The sequence below is a fragment of the Hemicordylus capensis genome, chromosome 1 (genome assembly GCF_027244095.1).
Source record: "Hemicordylus capensis ecotype Gifberg chromosome 1, rHemCap1.1.pri, whole genome shotgun sequence".
Lineage (NCBI taxonomy): Eukaryota > Metazoa > Chordata > Lepidosauria > Squamata > Cordylidae > Hemicordylus > Hemicordylus capensis.
In genome coordinates, this window is record NC_069657.1 from 49,468,391 (window position 1) to 49,489,410 (window position 21,020).

The window sequence follows — 21,020 nt, forward strand, 5'->3', positions numbered from 1 at the left end:
ATTTTTTTGGGAATTGTAGATTTGCAGTGTGCCAAACTGACACAAAACTGAGATCGTCAAGCCAAGAAATCCTGAGTTCACACAGCACGCTCTGCAGGAGCACATGGGCAGCAGGAATCACTAGACAGTTGGTAATCTAACATTAAAGAGTGACTGTGAGAACCAACCCAAGTGAGTTTTGGGCCTGCCTGTGTCACACACTGGGCACAGAGGCCTGACAACGGGGGACAGAATCTAGGTAGGATACACTTTTCCTATCCAGCTGCTGCCTTGCACAAGATCATTCTCCCCTACCTCCTACCTTAATATTTGCAAGCAGATGATGAAAATCGAGAGCACATCCAGCTCTCCTACCCTGCTGGGTGCTGTGTGAACAAGCAGAGCTTCTCCACATGAGAAAATTGTTTGGATCTGCAGATCACCAGCCCTATTGACACATTATGTTCAAAGCATGGACAGATCTGTGGGCCTGTACTTCACATTACAGTCGACAGAGTAGTACATTTCCTATCTGTACTCTGCATTTGAGGGACCTGTACCCAGATGCACTTTTAAAGTGAACATATGTACAGTCATTCACACAAAAATATGGACATGTGTAAGGACATGTGTTTGCAAGCACAACATAATGGGTTGTGCTTGGGTCCAGGGTATTTAAGAGAGCGCTTCCTTTGTCATGAACCCTCCTGCCAATTAAGATCATCTGGAGAGGTCCAGTAACAGATTCCACTGGCTTGTTTGGTGCAGGGACATAGCAAGGTTGGAGTGGGCCCAAGGACAAGATTTTAAAATGCCCCCCCGCCCCTGAAGCTCAGCTCATGAAGTAAAGAAATCTTAAATGAGGCTGAATAGTGGTAACAACATCATCCTAAATTCCTAAACTATTTTTTAAAAGGTTTTGTAAATTATGGATGATGCAAGTCATTTAATGGTACTAGAGAAAGATATGCTGTTCTGGTAGCTCCAGGTCTTAACACTCACATCAATTTCGGAGGATGAATACAACTGAAGGAAGCCCAGGCTGGTGCATGGCTGGGGGAGTCAGTCATGTGTCTTGCCTCTGGGGGCCCCCCAAGGCAGTGGGCCCCCAGGCAACTGTCTCCCCTTGCCATATTATAGTTACGCCTCTAGTTTGGTGGCTACTTGGGACTGGGCATTCTCTGTGGCTACCCCCGAGCTCTGGAATGCACTCCCTGTTAAAATCTCCATCTCTGGCAGTTTTTTAAAAGACCTTTATGATGCATCTGGTTTTCTCAGGCTTTTAATTAATTTTATATCATAATTGTTCTAATCATTTTATCCTGTTTTTATATTGTACTGTATACCACCTAGGGATGCTCGTCAGATGGCATAGAAATATGATTAAATAAATAAAAGCACAGTTTAAATCAAAACTGAATCCCTGTCCTTTGTGAGCTCCTGAACAATAAACTAGTGGATATAGGCTTGTGAATATAGTCACTTATCAAATGTGCAGTAGATATACAGCTTCAAATCTATAATATTAAGTCCACTGGCAAAAGAATGATTAGACATTTATTGTGCAAAGCTATAGACTTCCCTTTTTGGACCTGATGAGTATCTTAGAGATTCCACCATGTTGACTTCCCTGGCAAAACCAATATAATCTTATAACTGCAGGAAACAGATTATTGTTAGTTTATTGTTGTTGTTTTTTGAAGTTTACTTTTGGTTGATTTTGGCCAACATCCTACAAAGCAATGTTGCATATATAGCTGAAGGCACCTTTGAAGTTCACATGGCTGAACAGGCAAACTGATTTTAAGCTGAATAAGGATTTGCCTGTTTGGTCATGAGGGTTGCTGAATAGAAGCTTGAAAGTCCAATTCTGGCTGCACCATTTATTTATTTCTCATATTATTCTACTGCCTGATACCACCCTGAGCCATTTTTGGAAGGGTGCTATAGAAATCAAATAAATAATAATAATAAATGTGTAACTTTAGGTGGTATAAAAAATTTCACACACAATATAAAAGAGTAAAAACAGTTAAAAATTCAGTTTAAAAAATAAAATAAAGTTGAAACATAAGACAAAAACAAATTTAACAGTTTAAAATTAATTATTTAAAACAGTGGTACATATGCTGGTAACCTCTAGGTTGGATCACTGCAATGCACTCTACAGGTATGTGGGGCTGCCTTTGTACGTAGTTTGGAAACTACAGTTGGTCCAGAATGTGGCAGCCAAGTTGGTCTCTGGGTCATCTCGGAGAGACCATATTACTCCTGTGTTGAAAGAACTACACTGGCTGCCAATAGGTTTCTGGGCAAAATACAAGGTGCTGGTTATTACCTATAAAGCCCTAAACAGCTTAGGCCCCCTGGGTATTTAAGAGAACATCTTCTTCACCATGAGCCCCACCACCTGTTAAGATCATCTGGAGGTTTGTTTGTTGTTGCCACCAACTCGTTTGGCAGCTTCTTGGGAACTAATTAAAAGCCTGGGTGAATAAATGTTTTCAGTGCCTTTTAAAAAGTTGTCAGAGATGGAGAGACACTTAATTCAACAGGGAGTGCATCTCTGGCAACTTTTTAAAAGGTACTGAAGACATCTATTCACCCAGGCTTTTAATTAGATTTATTGTTTTAAATGATTTTAATGTTTAAATAATTGTTTAATGGATCTAGTTTTGATTTTAATTGTTTAATTATTTTGATGTAAACCGCCCTGATCCAATTAATCAATCAGTCAATCAATCCTATTTTATAATTAAAAGCCTGAGAAAACAGCTATGTTGAGGGTCTTCCTAAAATGCCCCCCTCCTTCCTGTTTGCACACATAGCTTTGTGTGCAAAGGACAGCACAGCCTTTGTGACATTCATTTTAAAACCACTAGTGTCAAAGATCACATAGTATAAGAGCCTCTTTGTTGCATTCTTGACAAGAGCTAAGAAGATATGTCTGTACCCACTATTTGAGGCATGTGTTGACACAAGGCAGGATGCAGGAACAAGTCTCAGACTAGTGTGCCCTCCACTGCATGCAGAAACTACACACACCACTGTCTGTGTGATTAAGCCCTGCTCTCGTGATTCATATGCTATGGAAAGGAGTGGATAAATTGCATGAGAGGGGCCTACTCATGCAAACATTTAGGCTGTGGTCTACTATAAAGGTTTAATGCATGTTGAGGAACTTTGGTTGTCCCAGTGCCATAGCTGGCTCCTCATTGGCCTGGATAATTGAGGCCATTTAATTTGCCTCCTTCACTCCAAGAGCTGTGCCCAGTGATGCTCATGGTTATAGTAGAAGTGCTAATATATTTATTCCATGTTTTCAACATTGTAACCTACATTTCAAAGCAGGATAAAAATCTAAAATAACTAAAATTAAATCATCTACACCCCCAGGCAGTGTATGAATTAATCCTGTGTCAGTACAGGAATTCTCACAAATACACTAACACAGCCTATTTATTGACACACATTTGCCAGCATAAGCGCTTAGTTTTATTCTTCTGAATTGTGATTTGAGCTGGCTACTGCAAGGGAGGCTTCTTGTGTAAGCAGTAACATTAAGTATGACCGAAGCACAAAGACAGACTTCAGTCTGGTAGACTTGCAAGTGCAAGTCTTGTCCTTTTATCAGTGACATTCAGAGGTGATCTTATCCCTGGACTTCTGGGCAGAAGCCAAGGGCCTCCACAACCCCTGAGGGCCCCCAAATCCTCTTTAGTCTGTCTCAGGTGGTTTGGTTGATGTTCTGTACCGCGTGGCTGAGCATGACTGTGACCTACGCTGGGCGACTGAGCGTGGACTCTACTTTATTTAACATATTTAACATGTTTGTAAACCGCCCAGAGAACTTGCGTTTTGGGTGGTATAGAAATGTATTAAATAAATAAATATTTTTATACTGCCCAAAACTTACATCTCTGGGCGGTTTACAGTAAAACAAAACAAATGACAACAGAAGGAGTTAACACATTACAAACATTTTAAATTTTAAAAACTATTAAAACAGTATTTAATTAAAAGCCTGGGTGAACAGAATGCATCTTTATGGACTTTTTTAAAGTTGTCAGAGATGGGGAGGCTCTTATTTCAGCAGGGAGCTCATTCCAAAGCTTCGGGGCAGCAACGGAGAAGGCCTGTCTGCGAGTGGCCACCAGACAAACTGCTGGCAACTGCAGACGGACCTCTCCTGGGCGGTGGGATTCATGGCGAAGATGACGTTCTCCCAAGCCGTTTAGGGCTTTATAGGTTATAACCAGCACCTTGTATTTTGCCTAGAAATTTATCAGCAGCCAGTGTAGCTTTTTCAATACAGGAGTAATATGATCTCTACGAGATTATCCAACCAGAGACCAACCTGGCTACTGCATTCTGAACCAACTGTAATTTCCAGACTACATTTTCTGGACTACATACAAAGGCAGCCCCACAGCTTTAGAGACAGACTGGGAAGTGGGGGAAAAAATATGTGGGATGGGAGTATATTGTGTTGAAATATTTCTGCTAATGCATATTTGCATAAATATACTTGTTTTATATTCTTACATTCTTGTGAGTCCTGTTGCTGTTTGTGCCCTCAAGAATAGGGATGTTCACATAATCGGTTGGGAGGCCCTTTATGGACCTCTGGGGCCGGCAGCATACCTCCTTGGCACTCTGTTGCCCGGATACAATCGGAAGTATCCGATGCACCTGCGTGTCAGATACTTCTGGTTGTATCCGGTCAATGGGGGCAGGAGGGAGGTACACTGCCGCCCCAATTAACTTTGGGGGAAAGGAGCACCAGTGGGGGAAGAGTGGAGGGAGGAGTAAGTGCAGCCACCTCGCCATTGAACCACTCCCACCTGGTTCCATGCACATCCCTACTCAAGAACCCATGTGTTAAAAATACTGTGTGTGTCAGGGTGTGTGTATGTAGTGGTGATGTGTTAAATGATTCCCACTGAGTCTGTTTGATTGACTAAGAGGTGGACCCAGGGATGAACCATGTTCACATCAGTGGGATGATACTTAACTTGCGGGTGGGTTGTGTGTGTTCAAAGACCTTTAGGTCCAGGCTCCAAAATTACCTAGGTACACCTCTGGTGACATTACAACTCTAAGCATGTTTACTCAAATGCAAGTCCCATTGTGTTCAATGGTACTTACAGGTGAAACTCGGAAAATTAGAATATTGTGCAAAAGTCCATTAATTTCAGTAATGCAAATTAAAAGGTGAAACTGATATATGAGACAGACGCATTATATGCAAAGCGAGATAAGTCAAGCCTTAATTTGTTATAATTGTGATGACCATGGTGTACACCTCATGAAAACCCCAAATCCACAATCTCAGAAAATTAGAATATTACATGGAACCAATAAGACAAGGATTGAAGAATAGAACAATATCGGACCTCTGAAAAGTATACAGTGTACTGTGCTTGATTGGCCAGCAAACTCGCCTGACCTGACCCCATAGAGAATCTATGGGGCTTTGCCAAGAGAAGGATGAGAGACATGAGACCAAACAATGCAGAATTGCTGAAGGCCGCTAATGAAGCATCCTGGTCTTCCATAATACCTCATCAGTGCTACAGGCTGATAGCATCCATGCCACGCCACATTGAGGCAGTAATTGCTGCAAAAGGGGCCCAAACCAAGTACTGAATACATACGCATGCTTATACTTTTCAGAGGTCCAATATTGTTCTATTCTACAATCCTTGTCTTCTTGGTTCCATGTAATATTCTAATTTTCTGAGATTGTGGATTTGGGGTTTTCATGAGCTGTACGCCATGATTATCACAATTACAACAAATTAAGGCTTGACTTATCTCGCTTTGCATGTAATGCGTCTGTCTCATATATCAGTTTCACCTTTTAATTTGCATTACTGAAATTAATGGACTTTTGCACGATATTCTGATTTTCCGAGTTTCACCTGTATTTCTAGGAAAGTGAGTAGGGATGGGCCCGGACTGGTCCAGAGGCCATTAAAAAAGCCTCCGGACTGGTCCAGACCTGGGCGGTCCGGTTCAGGGGGTACCTTTAAGAGTGGCGGGAGGGTTTACTTACCCCTCCCACCGCTTTCCCGCTCTGGTGCCCATAATCCTTAGAGTAATTGGGGCGGCAGGACACCTCCCTGCCGCCCCTTCCCCGACGTTGCTTGTAAAAATTCCCAGGAGTCCTTTGCGCGCGCTCGTCTCTGTAACGTGCGCGCGCGCAAAGGACTCCTGGGAGTTTTACAAGCAACGTTGGGGAAGGGGCGGCAGGGAGGTGTCCTGCAGCCCCAATATACTCTAAGGATTACGGGCGCCAGAGCGGGAAAGCGGCAGGAGGGGTAAGTAAACCCTCCCGCCGCTCTTAAAGGTACCCCCCCACCCGAGTGCCGGACCACAGTTGGCGGTTCTGTGCACACCCCTAAAAGTGAGCACAGGATTATTAGTGAGCACAGTCCTATTTATTTTAGATTTATATCAGGGGCATAGGTAGGGGGAAAGGGGCCCTTATATGCTGCCTTTCAATCCCAAGTGCACAACATACTTTAAATCACAATACAATTAAAAACATGGTTAGGATTGAATCCTGACACTCACAATACAGTTCTAGCCAAGGTTACTCAGAAAAGTCCTATTTATTTCATACACTATTTTAGGGTTGCAGTGTTTGCATGTTTTATTGAGGACCGGGGGCTTGTTTCCTCCCATAATTTGACACACACCCATTTTAATTTGGCATACTAGGCCTAAAACATAATTACTCAAAAGCCCCATTGCTTACTTTCAAGTAAGCGGGTTAGGAGTGCACCCTTAGTGCACGAACGCCGAAAAGTTGATTCTCCACAATGTTCCTTTTGGAAAAGAATAGTTAATACTCCAAAATGAGACTAAAGAACCAGATGAAGACACTCTGCATGCGCTCAGAGACACCCTTTCCCCCATTATTGCCACTCGCACTAAAGCAGGGCTTGGCGCTGGAAACAGGCACGGAAGCGAGCTCTCGAATCGATAGCTACGCAAGGCCATCCATTTCCAAAGGTGCCTTCTGTCTCAGGGCCCCCCACCCCGTCTTGCCGCGCAGCACCTCGCGGCGCCGCGCCACCAACCCTCCCTGGAGCACGGGCGCCCTCAGCCGCGGCCCAGCGCCGCGACGGTCTCCTCCCCCCCGCCCTCACGCAAGCGGCGTCGGGGCACGTGGCCCAGCCCAGGCCGGGGGCGGAGACAGAAAGCCCGGCCTTGAGTCGCTCGCTTGGACGTGCCGCCATGCTGCTGCTTTCGCTGCTGGGCAGCCGCCCCCTCCTCAGGCCGGCCTTCCTCGCCCTTGTGCTCCTGGTCGTGGTCCCGGGCCCTGTGCGGCCCATCTCCTTTCAGCTGCCGGGCAAGGCCCGCAAGTGCCTGCGGGAGGAGATCCACCGCGACACGTTAGTCACCGGCGAGTATGAAGTCGCTCCCCCTCCGGGCTCCTCCAGCGGCCCGTCCGCCAATCTCAAGGTGCAGACGGGCAGCGAGCCGGGCGCGGCGCGAAGTGGGGCTCATGGATAGCGGCGGGGAGGAGGAGGAAGAAGAGCCCGTGGTTCCCGGCGTCTCCCCGCCGTCAGGGGGCGTGGAGCGTGCCTGGGGGCGGTGCGTGGGCCTCCCGGGCCCAGATGTGCAACAGCCACCCTCGTGTGGCCTTCGCGGCCCTTCCGCTTCTTGGGCCACGTCAGCCTGCCCGGGCTCTTGTGATAAGGCCGAGACGCGGAAGAAGGAAATCGGCCTAGCCTGGGGCGCTCCGCGCTTCAGCTGAGGCGCCGAGAAGCGCAGGCAGGCACTCGCTAGGGCTCACTTTCCCTCCTCGTCGGTGTGCGTGCGCGCGCAACAGGCTGCCGTTGTCCTGCTGAATCTTTCTGCCATATCTCGTCTCTTTTTCTCCTGCCAGGTTTTAGTCTCCTCCCAGACCTCGGCTTTTGAGTACTGCACAGCCTGGTAGCGTACTCGGGAGCGTTTAGCGGGTCAGTTGGGTTACCAACTTTGGTATCCCTGGAGAGGTCCCGCCCCACCCCAGTATTAACACTATAAAGTTATGTACGTTCCAGGATGTATATTCCACTTGGACGTTGGCTACTGGAAGCCATCACTAACTACTTTTACTAGGCTCCTGGAGACTACTGAAACTACTACTGGAGACTGCTGCTGACTACTATTAGTAGTCTGCTGGAGACCAGGCCAGTCCTGGAGGATTGACAAGCTTAGGGAGTCTGGACATAAGAGGACTGAAGAATTGTAGCCCAGGTTGTAGAAGCAAGTTGTAACCCAGGTCTCAAAAAGTGGAAAGCTTTGATTGTATCCAAGAGGGGGGAAAACACACCAGAGTTGGATGTTAGACTCCTGGATGAAAGAAGGAAAAATAAATCCAGTGAGATGGTACAGAAGTCTATAGTCTTCAGGCAACATGGCAGTAGTGATGCTATTAAGACAGAGCCAGATTTAGGGTGTCTGTGCACACCATGGAATCCAGGGCTCTCTGAAATTGTGGGATTGACTTTTGCAGCTGCCTTTGTATGGGATGTAGAACTGTCCCATTCTGAGTAAATTCTGCAAAAAACATTTTGAAGAATTTACCTCATTTTATATCCATATTTTGATAGTGCCAAGATGCCGCTTGCTTGATAGATGAATTAATTTTTCTCTCTGGTTCTCTAAGGTTAGTGTCAGAGGCATTCTTTCCAGGTTCTTTAGCAAACTGTACTCTGGTATCTTATGTCTTTATGCTTTCTCTTATGAAACCTAAAACACCACCACATTTTCCCAAATAGCAGCAGACCTCATCCCCTTCCCAAAACTCTGTACAGAAAACCACAGCAACATGTTTCAGATGTGTTTTGTAGGGTATGTGTGTAGGAAGGGTACAGTAAAATGATTTATTTATTTATTTATCATATTTTTACACCACCCAAAACTTACGTGCCTGGGTGGTTTACAAACAATATTAAAAGTAAAACATTAATTAAAAACAAACAAAAAATTTAAAAGCAAGAAATTTAAAACAATTTAAAATTTTAAAACAATATTCTAAAAACATTAAAACAATATCAGTTAAAAGTCTGGGTGAAGAAATGCATCTTTAGAAACTTTTAAAAAGATGTCAGAGATGGGGAGGCTCTTATTTCACTAGGGAGCGTATTCCAAAGCCTCAGGGCAGCAACGGAGAAGGCCCATCCCTGAGTAGCCACCAGACAAGCTGGTGGCAAATGCAGACGGACCTCTCCTGATGATCTCAATAGGCAGTGGGGTTCATAACGAAGAAGACGTTCTCTTAAAAACCCAGGGCCCAAGCTGTTTAGGGCTTTATAGGTTGTGACCAACACCTTGTATTTTGCCCAGAAATATATTGGCAGCCAGTGTAACTCCTTCAATACGAGAGTAATATGGTCTCTCCTAGATGACCCAGAGACCAGCCTGGCTGCCACATTCTGAACCATCTGTAGTTTCTGGACTACGTACAAGCGCAGCCCCACACAGAGCGCATTGCAGTAATCCAGTCTGGAGGTTACCAGCAGATGTACCACTGTTTTGAGGTCTTCTAACTCTAGAAACGGACGTAGCTGGCACTTCTGGCTGCTGTCTCAACCTGGGACACCAAGGAGAGACTTGGATCCAGAAGTACCCCTAGACTGTGTACCTGTTCCTTCTGGGGAAGTGTGACCCCATCCAGAACAGGCAGATCAAAATTGTCTGTTGTTTTAAACAACTTAGTCATTTTCCCTTGGAATTTAGGTTCAGTAATAGCCTAAAGTGTTACTCTGGCAGTACTTCACTGCCATCCAAATACTAATTGTCCAAGAGCCTACTAGCATTCTGATCAATTGAAATTGTGCAGCTCAATCCTATGAATGCTCAGAAGCAGGTTTCACTAAATTAAATAGGACCTGTTCACTAGTAGTATGCTTAGAATCACAACCTTAGCCTTGTTCTGAACTTTTATATTGGTGTTCACTTCCCCAGATGGCCACATAGGTTCATTGGGGTGCTGTACACCAGAACCTGTCTTTGGGTCCTGTCTTTGGTGGTTAATCCCCCCCAGAGCAATGCCTTGTCTGCTCATCCAGAATGAAAAATTTCAAGGATGTTTACTCTGTTGCAATAGCTCATATTAGTGCCTCATCTATCAGGGCTAGGTACACTATTTATTAGCTATCGTACTTCCTTTCCAGAGAGGGGGGAAAAAAGCTCTGTTAATGCTTTTGTCCAGAAGAACCTAGGGTTAGAGCAGTAACTGACTGGGGTCAACGTTCTTAATTACAATAGTTCTTTGTCACTGAGCTGCTTTTGTTGTGTTCGTGATAGCTCATCACTGTGTTGTTTGCTTTCTAGTCGTGACATCTCCGCTCTAACAGTTACGCTTTCTGTTCTGGAGGAATGTACCCAGAGTGCCAATTGGTTGCATAGTGGAAGTCGTTAATGACTGTTGTCCCACTTGATCCTAGTCACATGTGGGCGCTTATTGTTCAGGCCGGCAGTGTGTGAAAAAGAACTGTACTTGTGGAGGAGGAGGAGGATGTTACTGTGCATAATACCAAAGCAATCAGGAACATTTTTCAGTCTGGCTGCTCCCCCACAATTGTGTAGGCTGACTTTAAGCAGTTTGCCCATCAAACTAGGTGCATGTATGGCGATGTGCCTGACTGTATGTGGGCAACAGTCATTTGGTGCCAGATGAAAAGTAGAGCTGGCCTGATCTGGCTTTGGACATGATCCAGATGATGTTGGGAAGGAATTAGCTGGGCAGTACTTCCTCAATGAGAGAACCATACTTGAATATCCTTAACCCTTTTTTGTAGTGAGTGAAATTCCAGGTGGCTTTTAACATGCTTTTTGGGGCCTCTTAAAGTCTGCTTTATTTTACATATGTTGCTAGTTCGGCTGTGTGTAAATATTGGATTTCCTTGGGTAAATAGGTTCAATTATGCTACAATTGTCTAATAATTGTCTGTGTGTAATGCTTGACAGTTAACTTGCCTGTTAACCTGTCCTGCCTCTTGGTTTTTTTTCACTCTTCTATAGATTACTGACTCGGCTGGACACATTCTCTATTCGAAGGAGGATGCTACAAAGGGCAAATTTGCTTTTACCACAGAAGACTATGATATGTTTGAGGCATGCTTTGAGAGCAAGCTTCCTGTGGGTGAGTGTACAAGGCCTTGTTAGATGTTACTGGTATGCCTCGTCTCTCCTTTCCTTCTCTGTTTGTAGACTGAAGTTAAAATGGTAACATTTGGGTGAGGGCCAAGGGTATCTACTTTTGCCAAGTGTCTTGGGATATTTTGGACTGAGGACATCTTAATCCCAGTGAATTCAGTTCTTAAAATTATTGGTGGGGGCCAACTGCTGTGTTCCTTCTCAGAAATGCTTGCATTTGAGCAGTAGTGAAATAAGGATTTCCTGGACTGGGGAACAGTTTTTAATCTAGGATGAGGTACAAGAAGAGGGAGGGATGTGGCTTAGTGAGAAAGCATGTGCTTTTCATGCAGAAGATCCTAGGTTGAATCCCTAAAATTTCTAGGTAGGGCTGGAAAAGACCCTTGCCTAAAACCATGGAGAACCACTGCTAGTCAGGGTAGGCAGTAGTGAACAAGACGGACTAGTGGTTTGACTTCATAGAAGGCAGCTTCTGATGTTCAAGAACACAATCAGAACAGGCTAAAACAAAAACCTTGTGTCTTTGAATTAAATCAGCTATTTGCTATTTTCCACATAAGATGGCGATGTGATTGAATTTTATTTGGAAGGGAACTCAAAAGTCCCCAAAAGGGGACTCAAGAGTCCCAAAAGCTTTGCCTCCACACATTCAGTGAGGGACAAGGCATGGGGACAAGCAATGACTTTCTGCTATTCCTAGCCAGCAAACAGAGAGTAAGAATAGGACATTAATGCTGCAATTGATGGGGATGTCTTCTTTCTGTGGCTTGTTCTGTGATCACATGCCATGCACAGGTGAAATCCCTCCTTCTGTTAGGGATGTGCAAACCGGTTTGACAGCGAACCGGCTTGGTTCGATGGTTCTAAGCTGAACCAAACACACACACCCAGTTTGGTTCAGCCTAGAACCGAACCACCCCATGCCCCTGATGGTTTGGGGTGTGTGTGTGTGTTTTTCGCAATTTTTTTAAGTTTTAAAAAAATCTTTTAAATGGTATTCGTGGCAGCGGGGGTGGGGTGTCCTTCAGAGGTTCCCCCTCCCCCTGCCGGCCTCCTAAATCACCCCCTCTGGCCCGTTCGGTTCTTCAGCCCGGCGGCAAAATTGGCAGCTGCCACGAATGTGCAAATGGCCTCTGCGAGGCCTGGGCTATGCCAGGCCTCGCAGAGGCCATTTACACATGTGTGGCAGCCGCCATTTTTGCCGCCACGCCAAACTACAGAGGCCTGAAGGGGCCGAAGAACCGGCTGGAGGGGGTGATTTAGGGGGCCAGTGGAGGGAGGGGGAACCTCCCAGAAGACCATTTAAAAAGTTTTTAAAAGTTTTGTTTGAGGGGTGCCAGACCGAACTGGCCTGGTTGGGTTCGCCAGCCTGTTCCGTGCACATCCCTGCCTTCCATGTCCTGACCCGTCTGTACTAGAGGCAGGGAAGGGTACTGTCTGCTCCTCGCAAGTCCTTTTCTTATCTATTACTAGGGATGTGCACGGAACCACGGCAGGGAGGCTCGAAGGTGGTGGAGGTCTCCCTTTAAGAGCGGGGGAGGGTGCACTTACCCCTCCCGCCGCTTTCCCCCAGCTGGCATCTGTGTCTCTTAATGCCCATCGGGGTGGCAGCATAGCTCCCTGCCGCCCCATTGCCCTTGTCTTCTGGATATGGCACGAAGCCGCCGGCGCGGGCACATCACACAGGCCCGTGCAGGCTCATTGGCTACTTCCGGCCTTATCTGGAAGACAAGGGCAATGGGGCAGCAGGGAGGTACGCTGCTGCCCCGATGGGCATTAAGAAACACGGATGCTGGTGGGGAAAAAGCGGCGGGAGGGGTAAGTGCACTCTCCCCCGCTCTTAAAGGGAGACCCCCTCTAGTTCTTCGAACCGGTTCCATGCACATCCCTACCTATTACGCTCTCTGGTATGTGAGACCTTGAGCTGACAATTAGATCAAAGTTAGTATTCTTATTGTGTTCATGCCCTGGTGGTCCAAGTAGGTATCACTTTCAGCACTGAGTCCTTGGAAGTGGAACATAATCTCTTCACTAACTTGTTGCTAGCATGTTTGGGTCAGGCAGGAAGCCTCTTTTCAGTAGTAGTGTGCTACATGGTTGCACATGCTCTTACATTGTTGTATTCTGTCTTGAGGAAAAGAAGGGGAAGTATGCAAGATGTCGGTTATGTACCCAATCCTCAGGAACAGTTGCCTAATAAATATTAGAGCTGCATTTCTTTTGGAGTGACGCAGTTGCCTCTCTAGTGGACATAGGAAGCTGCCTTCTGCCAAGTCAGACCATTGGTCCATCTAGCTCAGTAATGTCTACACCAGTGTTTCTCAAACTTTTTGGAGTCAAGGACCGCTAAATTCTTCGTGCAGAGTTTCAAGGACCGCTACATTCTTCATGCGCAGTTTCCCAGACCAGCAGTTAGTAAAGGGGTTTCAAGTCTGTCTGTCTGTCTATCTATCTATCTATCTATCTATCAGACTTCTATACTGCCCCAAACTTGCATCTCTGGGCAGTTTAGAATGAAAATAATATAAGCATTAAAATAATTAAATTTGGAATCTTTTGCAAACATGGAATATTAGGGGTTCTTAACCTTGGGTCCCTCAGTTAAACTCCCATAACCCCCAACAACAATGGCATTTGGCCATTATGGCTGGGGATTATGGGAGTAGAAGTCCACCAACGTCTGGGTACCCAAGTTTGAGAACCCCCTGAATCTAAAAGCCTGGGTGAACAAATTTGTCTCCAGTATGTCTGGAGTGGAGGTGCTTGTGATTACTCAATGGGGAGGGGATGTTGGGCCGTTAGAAAAATTCAAAAGCTACATGGGGCCAATGAAAACAACATACAAGCAAGCCCCACTGATGCAAGAGGGAAACAGCGTTCCCTCTCAAGGCGCCTCAACCACAACAGGCAGCTGGGTTTCAATGAACCAGCCTTTGGCTGCAAACAATGAGCATGCAAGAACCAGCAGCCCTTCAAGTGGCGCCCACTGCCATACTTTTTCCTCCATGCCCCCGCACCGCATACAGTTTGAAGCTGTAAAGATAGGGAATAAGATAGCTGTAGGAAGATCTCAGCAGCACGTGGAGGCAAGGCACAAGAAGGGTCCCATGCCTCCGTGATACTCTCCCTCTTCCGTGCCATGTGCAAAATTGAGGAAGTGAGTGCCTTGATTTCAGTTGGGGGGGGGGTTGACTCCCAGTCAGGGACCGGCACTCAACCCTTCGGGGACCGGCAGCGGTCCAGGGACCGGTGGTTGAGAAACACTGGTCTACACAGACTGGCAGCAGCTTCTCCAATGTTACAGGCAGAAGTCTGGCTCTGCTCTATCTGGAGATGCCGGGGAGGGAACTTGGAACCTTCTGCATTCAAGCATGCAATTGCTTTTCCCAGAGTGGCCCCATCTCATATTTTACAGTGCTCACACATGTAGTCTCCCATTCAGATGCAAACCAGGGCAGACCCTGCATAGCAAAGGGGACAATTCATGCTTCCTACCACAAGACCAGCTCTCCAGGGTTGACATTTAGGGCAAATTCTCTACAGACTTTTAGCAGCATTTAAGCTGCTGCTTTTGATCACAAATACAGCTTTCATCCTTTGCAGAAGTTTGGCTGAGGCTTAAGAGAACTTGCTGCTTTTCCATGTTTCTCCTAGAATGTTTAGGTCATATGTCTCCCTCTGTTGTGAACCCATGAAGTACTGGGTGAACCAGTCAAAGTGAGTATCATACCTGTGGGTTGTATCTGAATGCTGCATTGATATGATATTCTTTGGAGGAAGTTAGCTCCCCTGTGAGAAATTGTATGCTTTCTCAAGGCAAAAGAAATAAAATTGGGATTTAATCAGAATGCTAATTTTACTCAGCTAAGCAGCCTGTAGAAGAATCTATAAAAATAGGAGTGTCCCTAAACAATGATCTGTACAATTCTCTGTACAGAATTGTTTGAGGCTTAGGCAGGCCTCAAACATGTCATAGATTAGGCTGTTGATAGTATCAAGCCTTTCTCCTACATGCATACAGATCCATATTCCTGAAACTCATAGCAGGAGTTTCTAACAGTAGGCCTGTGTAAAGATTCTGCTTTGAAGGGAGGCTAAGTCTGGGAAAGTGACTTCTCCCAAGATGTCACTGGGGCTTTCCATGGCTCTGCTTCCCTTTGAGGACCTTCCCCAGTGCTGTACACTTGACCACTCTGTGCAGAAGTAAGTGGTGGGAGTGGTTGCCTGCACATAAGGCCAAGAGTGATGTGCTCATGATTTGGGTTTGACCCTTTGAAGCAGAATCTTTGCACAGGCCTGTCTTACGGTTGTCTTCTTTGATGGGTCTAACTGCCTATACATGAGGCCTGTTTTGCCACTGGGGTCACAGGGACCACTTCTCACTCATAGAGCTCATGCGAAGATCTGAAGTTCAGTCCCCAGTAGCTTCAGGTGGGAAAGATCCCTCACAGTGTTCTCTCTAATTTTTTCCATCTGTGTGCGGAATGAGTTTTGTTCTGGGTGGGAGTATCAAGGCAGTGTGCGTGCATGTGCAAGTGGGGCCTTCCTTTTTAAACCTGAGTGGGATCTAAAATTGGCTGAGCGGACAACAACAAACTTGTGAGCGCAGGTGTGTGCACATGCCTTAGAGGGAACACTGATCCCTCGGGATCTGAAATCATCAGGAGCTGTTGCCAATCAATGTAGATAATACTGAGCTAGATAGACTAATGATCTAGTTTAATATAAGGCATCTTCAAATGTACATGTGCTCAGTCTGCTGTTGTACCTAAGACGTCTGTTCAGTCTACTCCCCAGAGGTAGTCAATCTAAGATGGGTCCAGTTGCCTTAAAATTGGGCAAGTGATCACTGTGGGATTTTCTTTTAGGTTTGTGCTAAAATCCAGTGCAACTGGTTCCCCTTCTCTCCTCTCCCACATACCATAGAGCCCTGGAACTGAGAGTAGACCATGTGCAGACTGCATACACTAGTTACCTGCCTGATTTCTATGCATAAAGTTTGTCTCTAGCACGTATTAAACCAAAGAGCTGCACAATGAACCTACATTCATTCAGCAGTAGCATCTCCACATCTGAAATTCAGGTGCCCACATACAAGAGATTTTCACCTTTCCCCAGAAGCGTTTTGAGCATTGTGCAATTATGCCCTCAAGGGCTGCTTAGAGCACTTCAGTAGGAAGGAAGTATCAGCAAAAATCACCACCCTGTGTGTGAGCACACATGCTTCACAAGTGGGGTAACTACCACTTCAGGTGTGCATCCTTTCACTGCATGCACGCAGCTTTGGTCAGGATGTTGGCCGTTGTTTTTATAATGCTGTTCAACAAAAATAGTTCTCAAGGCAGGAAAAAAATATTCAAAGCAGAAAGATATTTTTTCTTTTTATGCATTTTAAATGTTTTATATTTCATATTATGTTAATTCTGTACACCGCCTAGTGATTTCTATATTAGGTGGTATATAAATTCAATAAATATAATAAATAATAATAAATGAATAGTAATAAACAATGAGAGAATTGTTTCCTATCCCAAAAGTATTCAAAGTTTGAAAAGAAAACACTAAGGAGAGGTGCTGTGCTATGCTAGACTGAACAGGCACAATTTTAAAAAAACACATCTTATTTGTTCAGGCTTTTACCCTGTCTGTCTTTTTAATGACTGTTGCTTTTTGGTGTTATTATTCTTATTGTTTTAACTGATCTTAATGTGTTAACGTGATTTTTTTAAAATGAGATTTTATTGTATTTTAATTTTTGTAAACCTCATTGGGATGAGTTTTATGAAAGATGATATAGAAATTAAACTAGAAATTAAAAATAAAATAAATGGTCCCCCCACCCACCCCCTCACCAAACATTAGAGAGGCACTACTTTAAAATTAGATACCTCTTTACTCAGTCACTTGGTTTTCAAAAAATAAATCTTTCATTAAACAGCATTTATTACATAGCAAACAAATGTTGTACTCTCTCCCTCTCTCTTCCCCTTCCCCCAATTTTGCTTGATATCCAGTCTGATGAGGAATTCTGGCAATCTCAAAAACTTACTTTTCAAAATCTTGTGTCTAGTCATAAGTTCTTTCTGTACTCCATTTTAAGCTGGTTATCAGGTGCACAACTTGCAATTAATATCCCCCACCCCAGTCTGTTGTAACAGATTCAAAATGGGATGCTGTGTATTTGCCTTGCATTCATTTGCTTATTGATGCTAGTCGCTCCCTCAGATTCAGTCTTTCACACCTCCTCTCCCACCACACCTGCCTGATTGAGCTAGCAGTGTATACAGGTGCATGGATAAGCATCTCATCATTTTACCCTCCCTCCTCCCTGCCCTCTTAACTTGCCTCTCTTCAGCATGCACAGGCATGATCAGGCAGCCTCTCCACTGCCCAGCAAAAAGCATCCCTCCCAACACTCAAAGCCCTCTCTTCTTCTCTGGGTGTCCTCGCACTACTGCTGGAGTGCAAATCCTCCTCCTCAGCTCAACTCTTATTTGAAGTTCAGTGAAGGGAGGCTCCCCCACCCCACCCCACCCAGGACAAGTGGAGATTCCTCTTTCTTTCTCTGCCAGACAGGTATCTCATTTGCAGAGCCAAGCTCTGCAGGGGACCCTTCAGGCCATGTTTTCCGTACGCACGCCCAACCAGCCAGTGGCCAGTTATTTCTACCCCTCTTAAGAACATAAGAACAGCCCTGCTGGATCAGGCCCAAGGCCCATCTAGTCCAGCATCCTGTTTCGCACAGTGGCCCACCAGATGCCATTGGGAGCCTACAGTCATTGTAGAGTCATTGTAGATGCCATTGGGAGCCTTCAGCCCTAGTCACTTCTTGCTTCTGCAGGGCAGATGCAGACAGGTAAGCAGACAGCAACACAGCATGAGACAAGATGGAGTAAGAATCTGAAGGAACAAGCAGGCTGAAGGACCGGCCAGAAACAGGCATCAGCATGCCTCAAAGGGTCCTGATGGTTCCCCAGACTTTGTTATGCACCTCAGTGCTAGGGGAATAGCAGAGGATGCTATGGTAGTTATAGCTGCAGGGTTATATCTGCTTTGGAAAGGCAGAGCCAGAATAACAGACACTTGGGGCCGTTGGGCCAGATGGGGTCTGAGCAACTGGGATTTCTCAAGTATTTAGCCACAGAAATGGGGAAGAGGAAGTGAAAGGCCCAGTTCTTTGCGCAGAGACACCAGCAGAGGGAAGATCCAGCTTGCAAGACATAGGGAGAGCCCCTTATTTATTGCTGTATTGCCAACACAGAGCTCTTCCCTTGCGTCACTTTGCTGTTGAGGCCACAAGGTCATGTCTGTGCAACTTTCTGCTTGCAGATATCCTTGCTGGTTGCACTGTGTGATGACCCAGGAGGAATATATGGCAGGTGCCAGGCACTTCTTTTGGATCATATTGTATTCATTTGTGTTCTATCCAGTTTTGCATCCTTCAGGCTGGGAATGTCTCTTAAAGCTCCATTGTGTAAAAATTTATTAACCCCCTTCTCCCTTATTAAAAAAAATAAATCACAAGCACATGTTCAAAGTCAGCCTGGAGCATTCCCCCCACCCCACCCCCGAAACACTTTTTGCCAGTTATATATTGCCTAAAGTTGCAGAGATTCGTTTTCCTTAGAGGATTCATCACACTGGACCAATAACCAGCAATTGCTTTGTAGTTGTTAAACTTTGGGCTCTGTGTTCCCTCTAACAGGGATTACCAGATGCTGTTGACTACAACTCCCATAATCCCCAAGCAAAAGCTATCACAGCTAGGGATTCTGGGAGTTGTAGTCAACAACAACTGGGAATCCCTGTTCGAGGGAACAGTGCTTGGGCTCAATTGTGTAAGTTTTTATGCATGAGAGTCAGGCTGGCACACTTAACAGCCTTATTGTTGGACTAACAGAAGAATCTGATGGTTCTATTTGAAAGATTGGACATTGTTCAGTACTTCAGGCAAGTATTAGGACTAGATTTTGCAGTATTGCTGGCTTAAGAGAATTCAGCAGCTAAAGCTGCAAAACCTGCCAATTGCCTGGCTGCTATGTGTGCAGTGACCCTGTTTTTGTTTATGGTTTGTCAATCCCATACTTGTTGCAAGCAGGATTTGTGGCAAGAATGTTGTGCAAATTGTTTTTCATATAAAACCTGCATTCCAGTTTGGAGAGGAGGTGATGGTGATATCATTTTTTTGCAATGATAGCAGATTAACTTGAGGAAGGATGATGGGTGTATAGTATGTGTAAGACTCTTCAGTTTTAAATTGGGGGGGCATTGATGTGTGTTTAGTGTGATCTTGCCTGTCAAGCATATTTTACTTGCTGGATGTATAGTGGTGTGTAAGACTCTTATCAATAGTTGTAGCATGATCAGTTGTTCTTGCGGAACCATCCAGAGATACCATTGCTTGGGACACTTTCCTGCTTGGTGGTGTAGATTTCTGTGTTCTCTACCTTCTTTGAAGTTCTTTGGAGTACTTTGCATATGTTCAAAGTTGTTCTTTATGTATTGTTCTGTTAGTTATAGCCTTCTATTACTTTTACCATGTGTTTGGAATACTGTAGCCTAGATGGTGTTCTTCCTAAATTTCTACCTTCTTGGCTTTGGGCAGTCTAAGCAATCGAAATATTTGTCACTGAAATGAATATGGCCAAATGTATGATATGGCTATGGTCTTCATCCCTAAAGTGTGAATTTAGTGCATATATACCGTAGAAGTTGGATTCTGTAGGTTGGGTGGGGGTCCTTTGCTCTTCTACTATCAAGAAAACTGCATATAGAGGTTTTCTGGAGCAGCACAATGGGAAATACTCTTTCCATCTTGCAAACTCCAGGGAAGAGTGTCCCCCACCCCCACTTCATTTCCTGTGCTTTGCTGTGCTGCCATCTACTTGTGAAATGAGGCACTTAAACAAATATTACTTAGCTTGGATAAGAGGAATTGGTGTACATTGTATGGAACACACATGAGTTGCGGTGATTTGCAGTAGATAGAAAGAGTGGACCAGAGGCAGTAAGGAGATTCTCCTGCCTCCCTCCCGCTCCCTTGCCACCACCAGTGGATCCCTCTGCCATAGAATCAACAGGTGGAGGGCTCAGCAGTTTCTGCTTGGAGGCTGCTTCTCTCCTTTCTGTCATTATTATTATTGCTACACAGTCAGACAAGTGTTATTGACTGGTTTGTTTTATCCAGACATCGAGTCCTTCTCAAGGACCTGGGATGGCTGAATTTTATTGTCAATGTTGTTGCTGTTATAGACAGCATCACAGAATATAGGCTGTTCCCAGTAAAGTTGCCTTTTGTAATTGGCTGATGGTGATTTCTGTGGCCCCTATGGTGTTGAGGTGCTCTTCAAGGTCCTTTTGAACTGCACCCAGGGCACCAATTACCACTGGGATTATTTGGGTCTTCTTCTGCCACAGCCTTTCAATTTCAATTTGTGAATCTTTGTATTTGGTGATTTTTTCCTATTTCTTTTTCTTCTATTCTGCTATCCCCTGGTATTGCTATGTCGATTATTTTGACTTGTTTTTCTTTCTTCTCAACTACAGTTATATCTGGTGTATTGTGTGACAGGTCTTTGTCTGTTTGTAGTCAGAAGTCCCTTAATATTTTTGCATCTTCATTTCTTCAACTTTTTCTATTTTATGGTCCCAAAATTTGGCTACAGGTAACTTGTCTTTTATGCAGATGTTCCAGTGTATCATCCCTGCTACCTTGTCATGCCTTTGTTTGTGGTCAGTCTGTGCGATCTTTTTTCAACAGCTGATTAGGTGGTCCACTGTTTCATCTGCTTCTTTACAAAGGCGGCACTTGCTGTTTGTTGTGGATTTTTCGACTTTTGCTCTTGCTGCATTTGTTCTTAGTGCCTGTTCTTGTGCAGCCA

General features: G+C 45.0%; 1 protein-coding gene across 1 annotated transcript in view; it reads left to right on the top strand.

The window, feature by feature from the left end:
- Window positions 1–7,012: 7,012 nt before the first annotated feature.
- The window catches only part of TMED10 (transmembrane p24 trafficking protein 10), a 33,061-nt gene continuing 19,053 nt past the window's right edge, over window positions 7,013–21,020 (top strand). Inside the window, exons 1-2 of the mRNA XM_053283936.1 lie at window positions 7,013–7,452; window positions 11,005–11,125. Of these exons, the coding sequence (XP_053139911.1) occupies window positions 7,225–7,452; window positions 11,005–11,125 (349 nt within the window). The 5' untranslated portion in view covers window positions 7,013–7,224. The remainder of the gene's footprint in view (window positions 7,453–11,004; window positions 11,126–21,020) is intronic.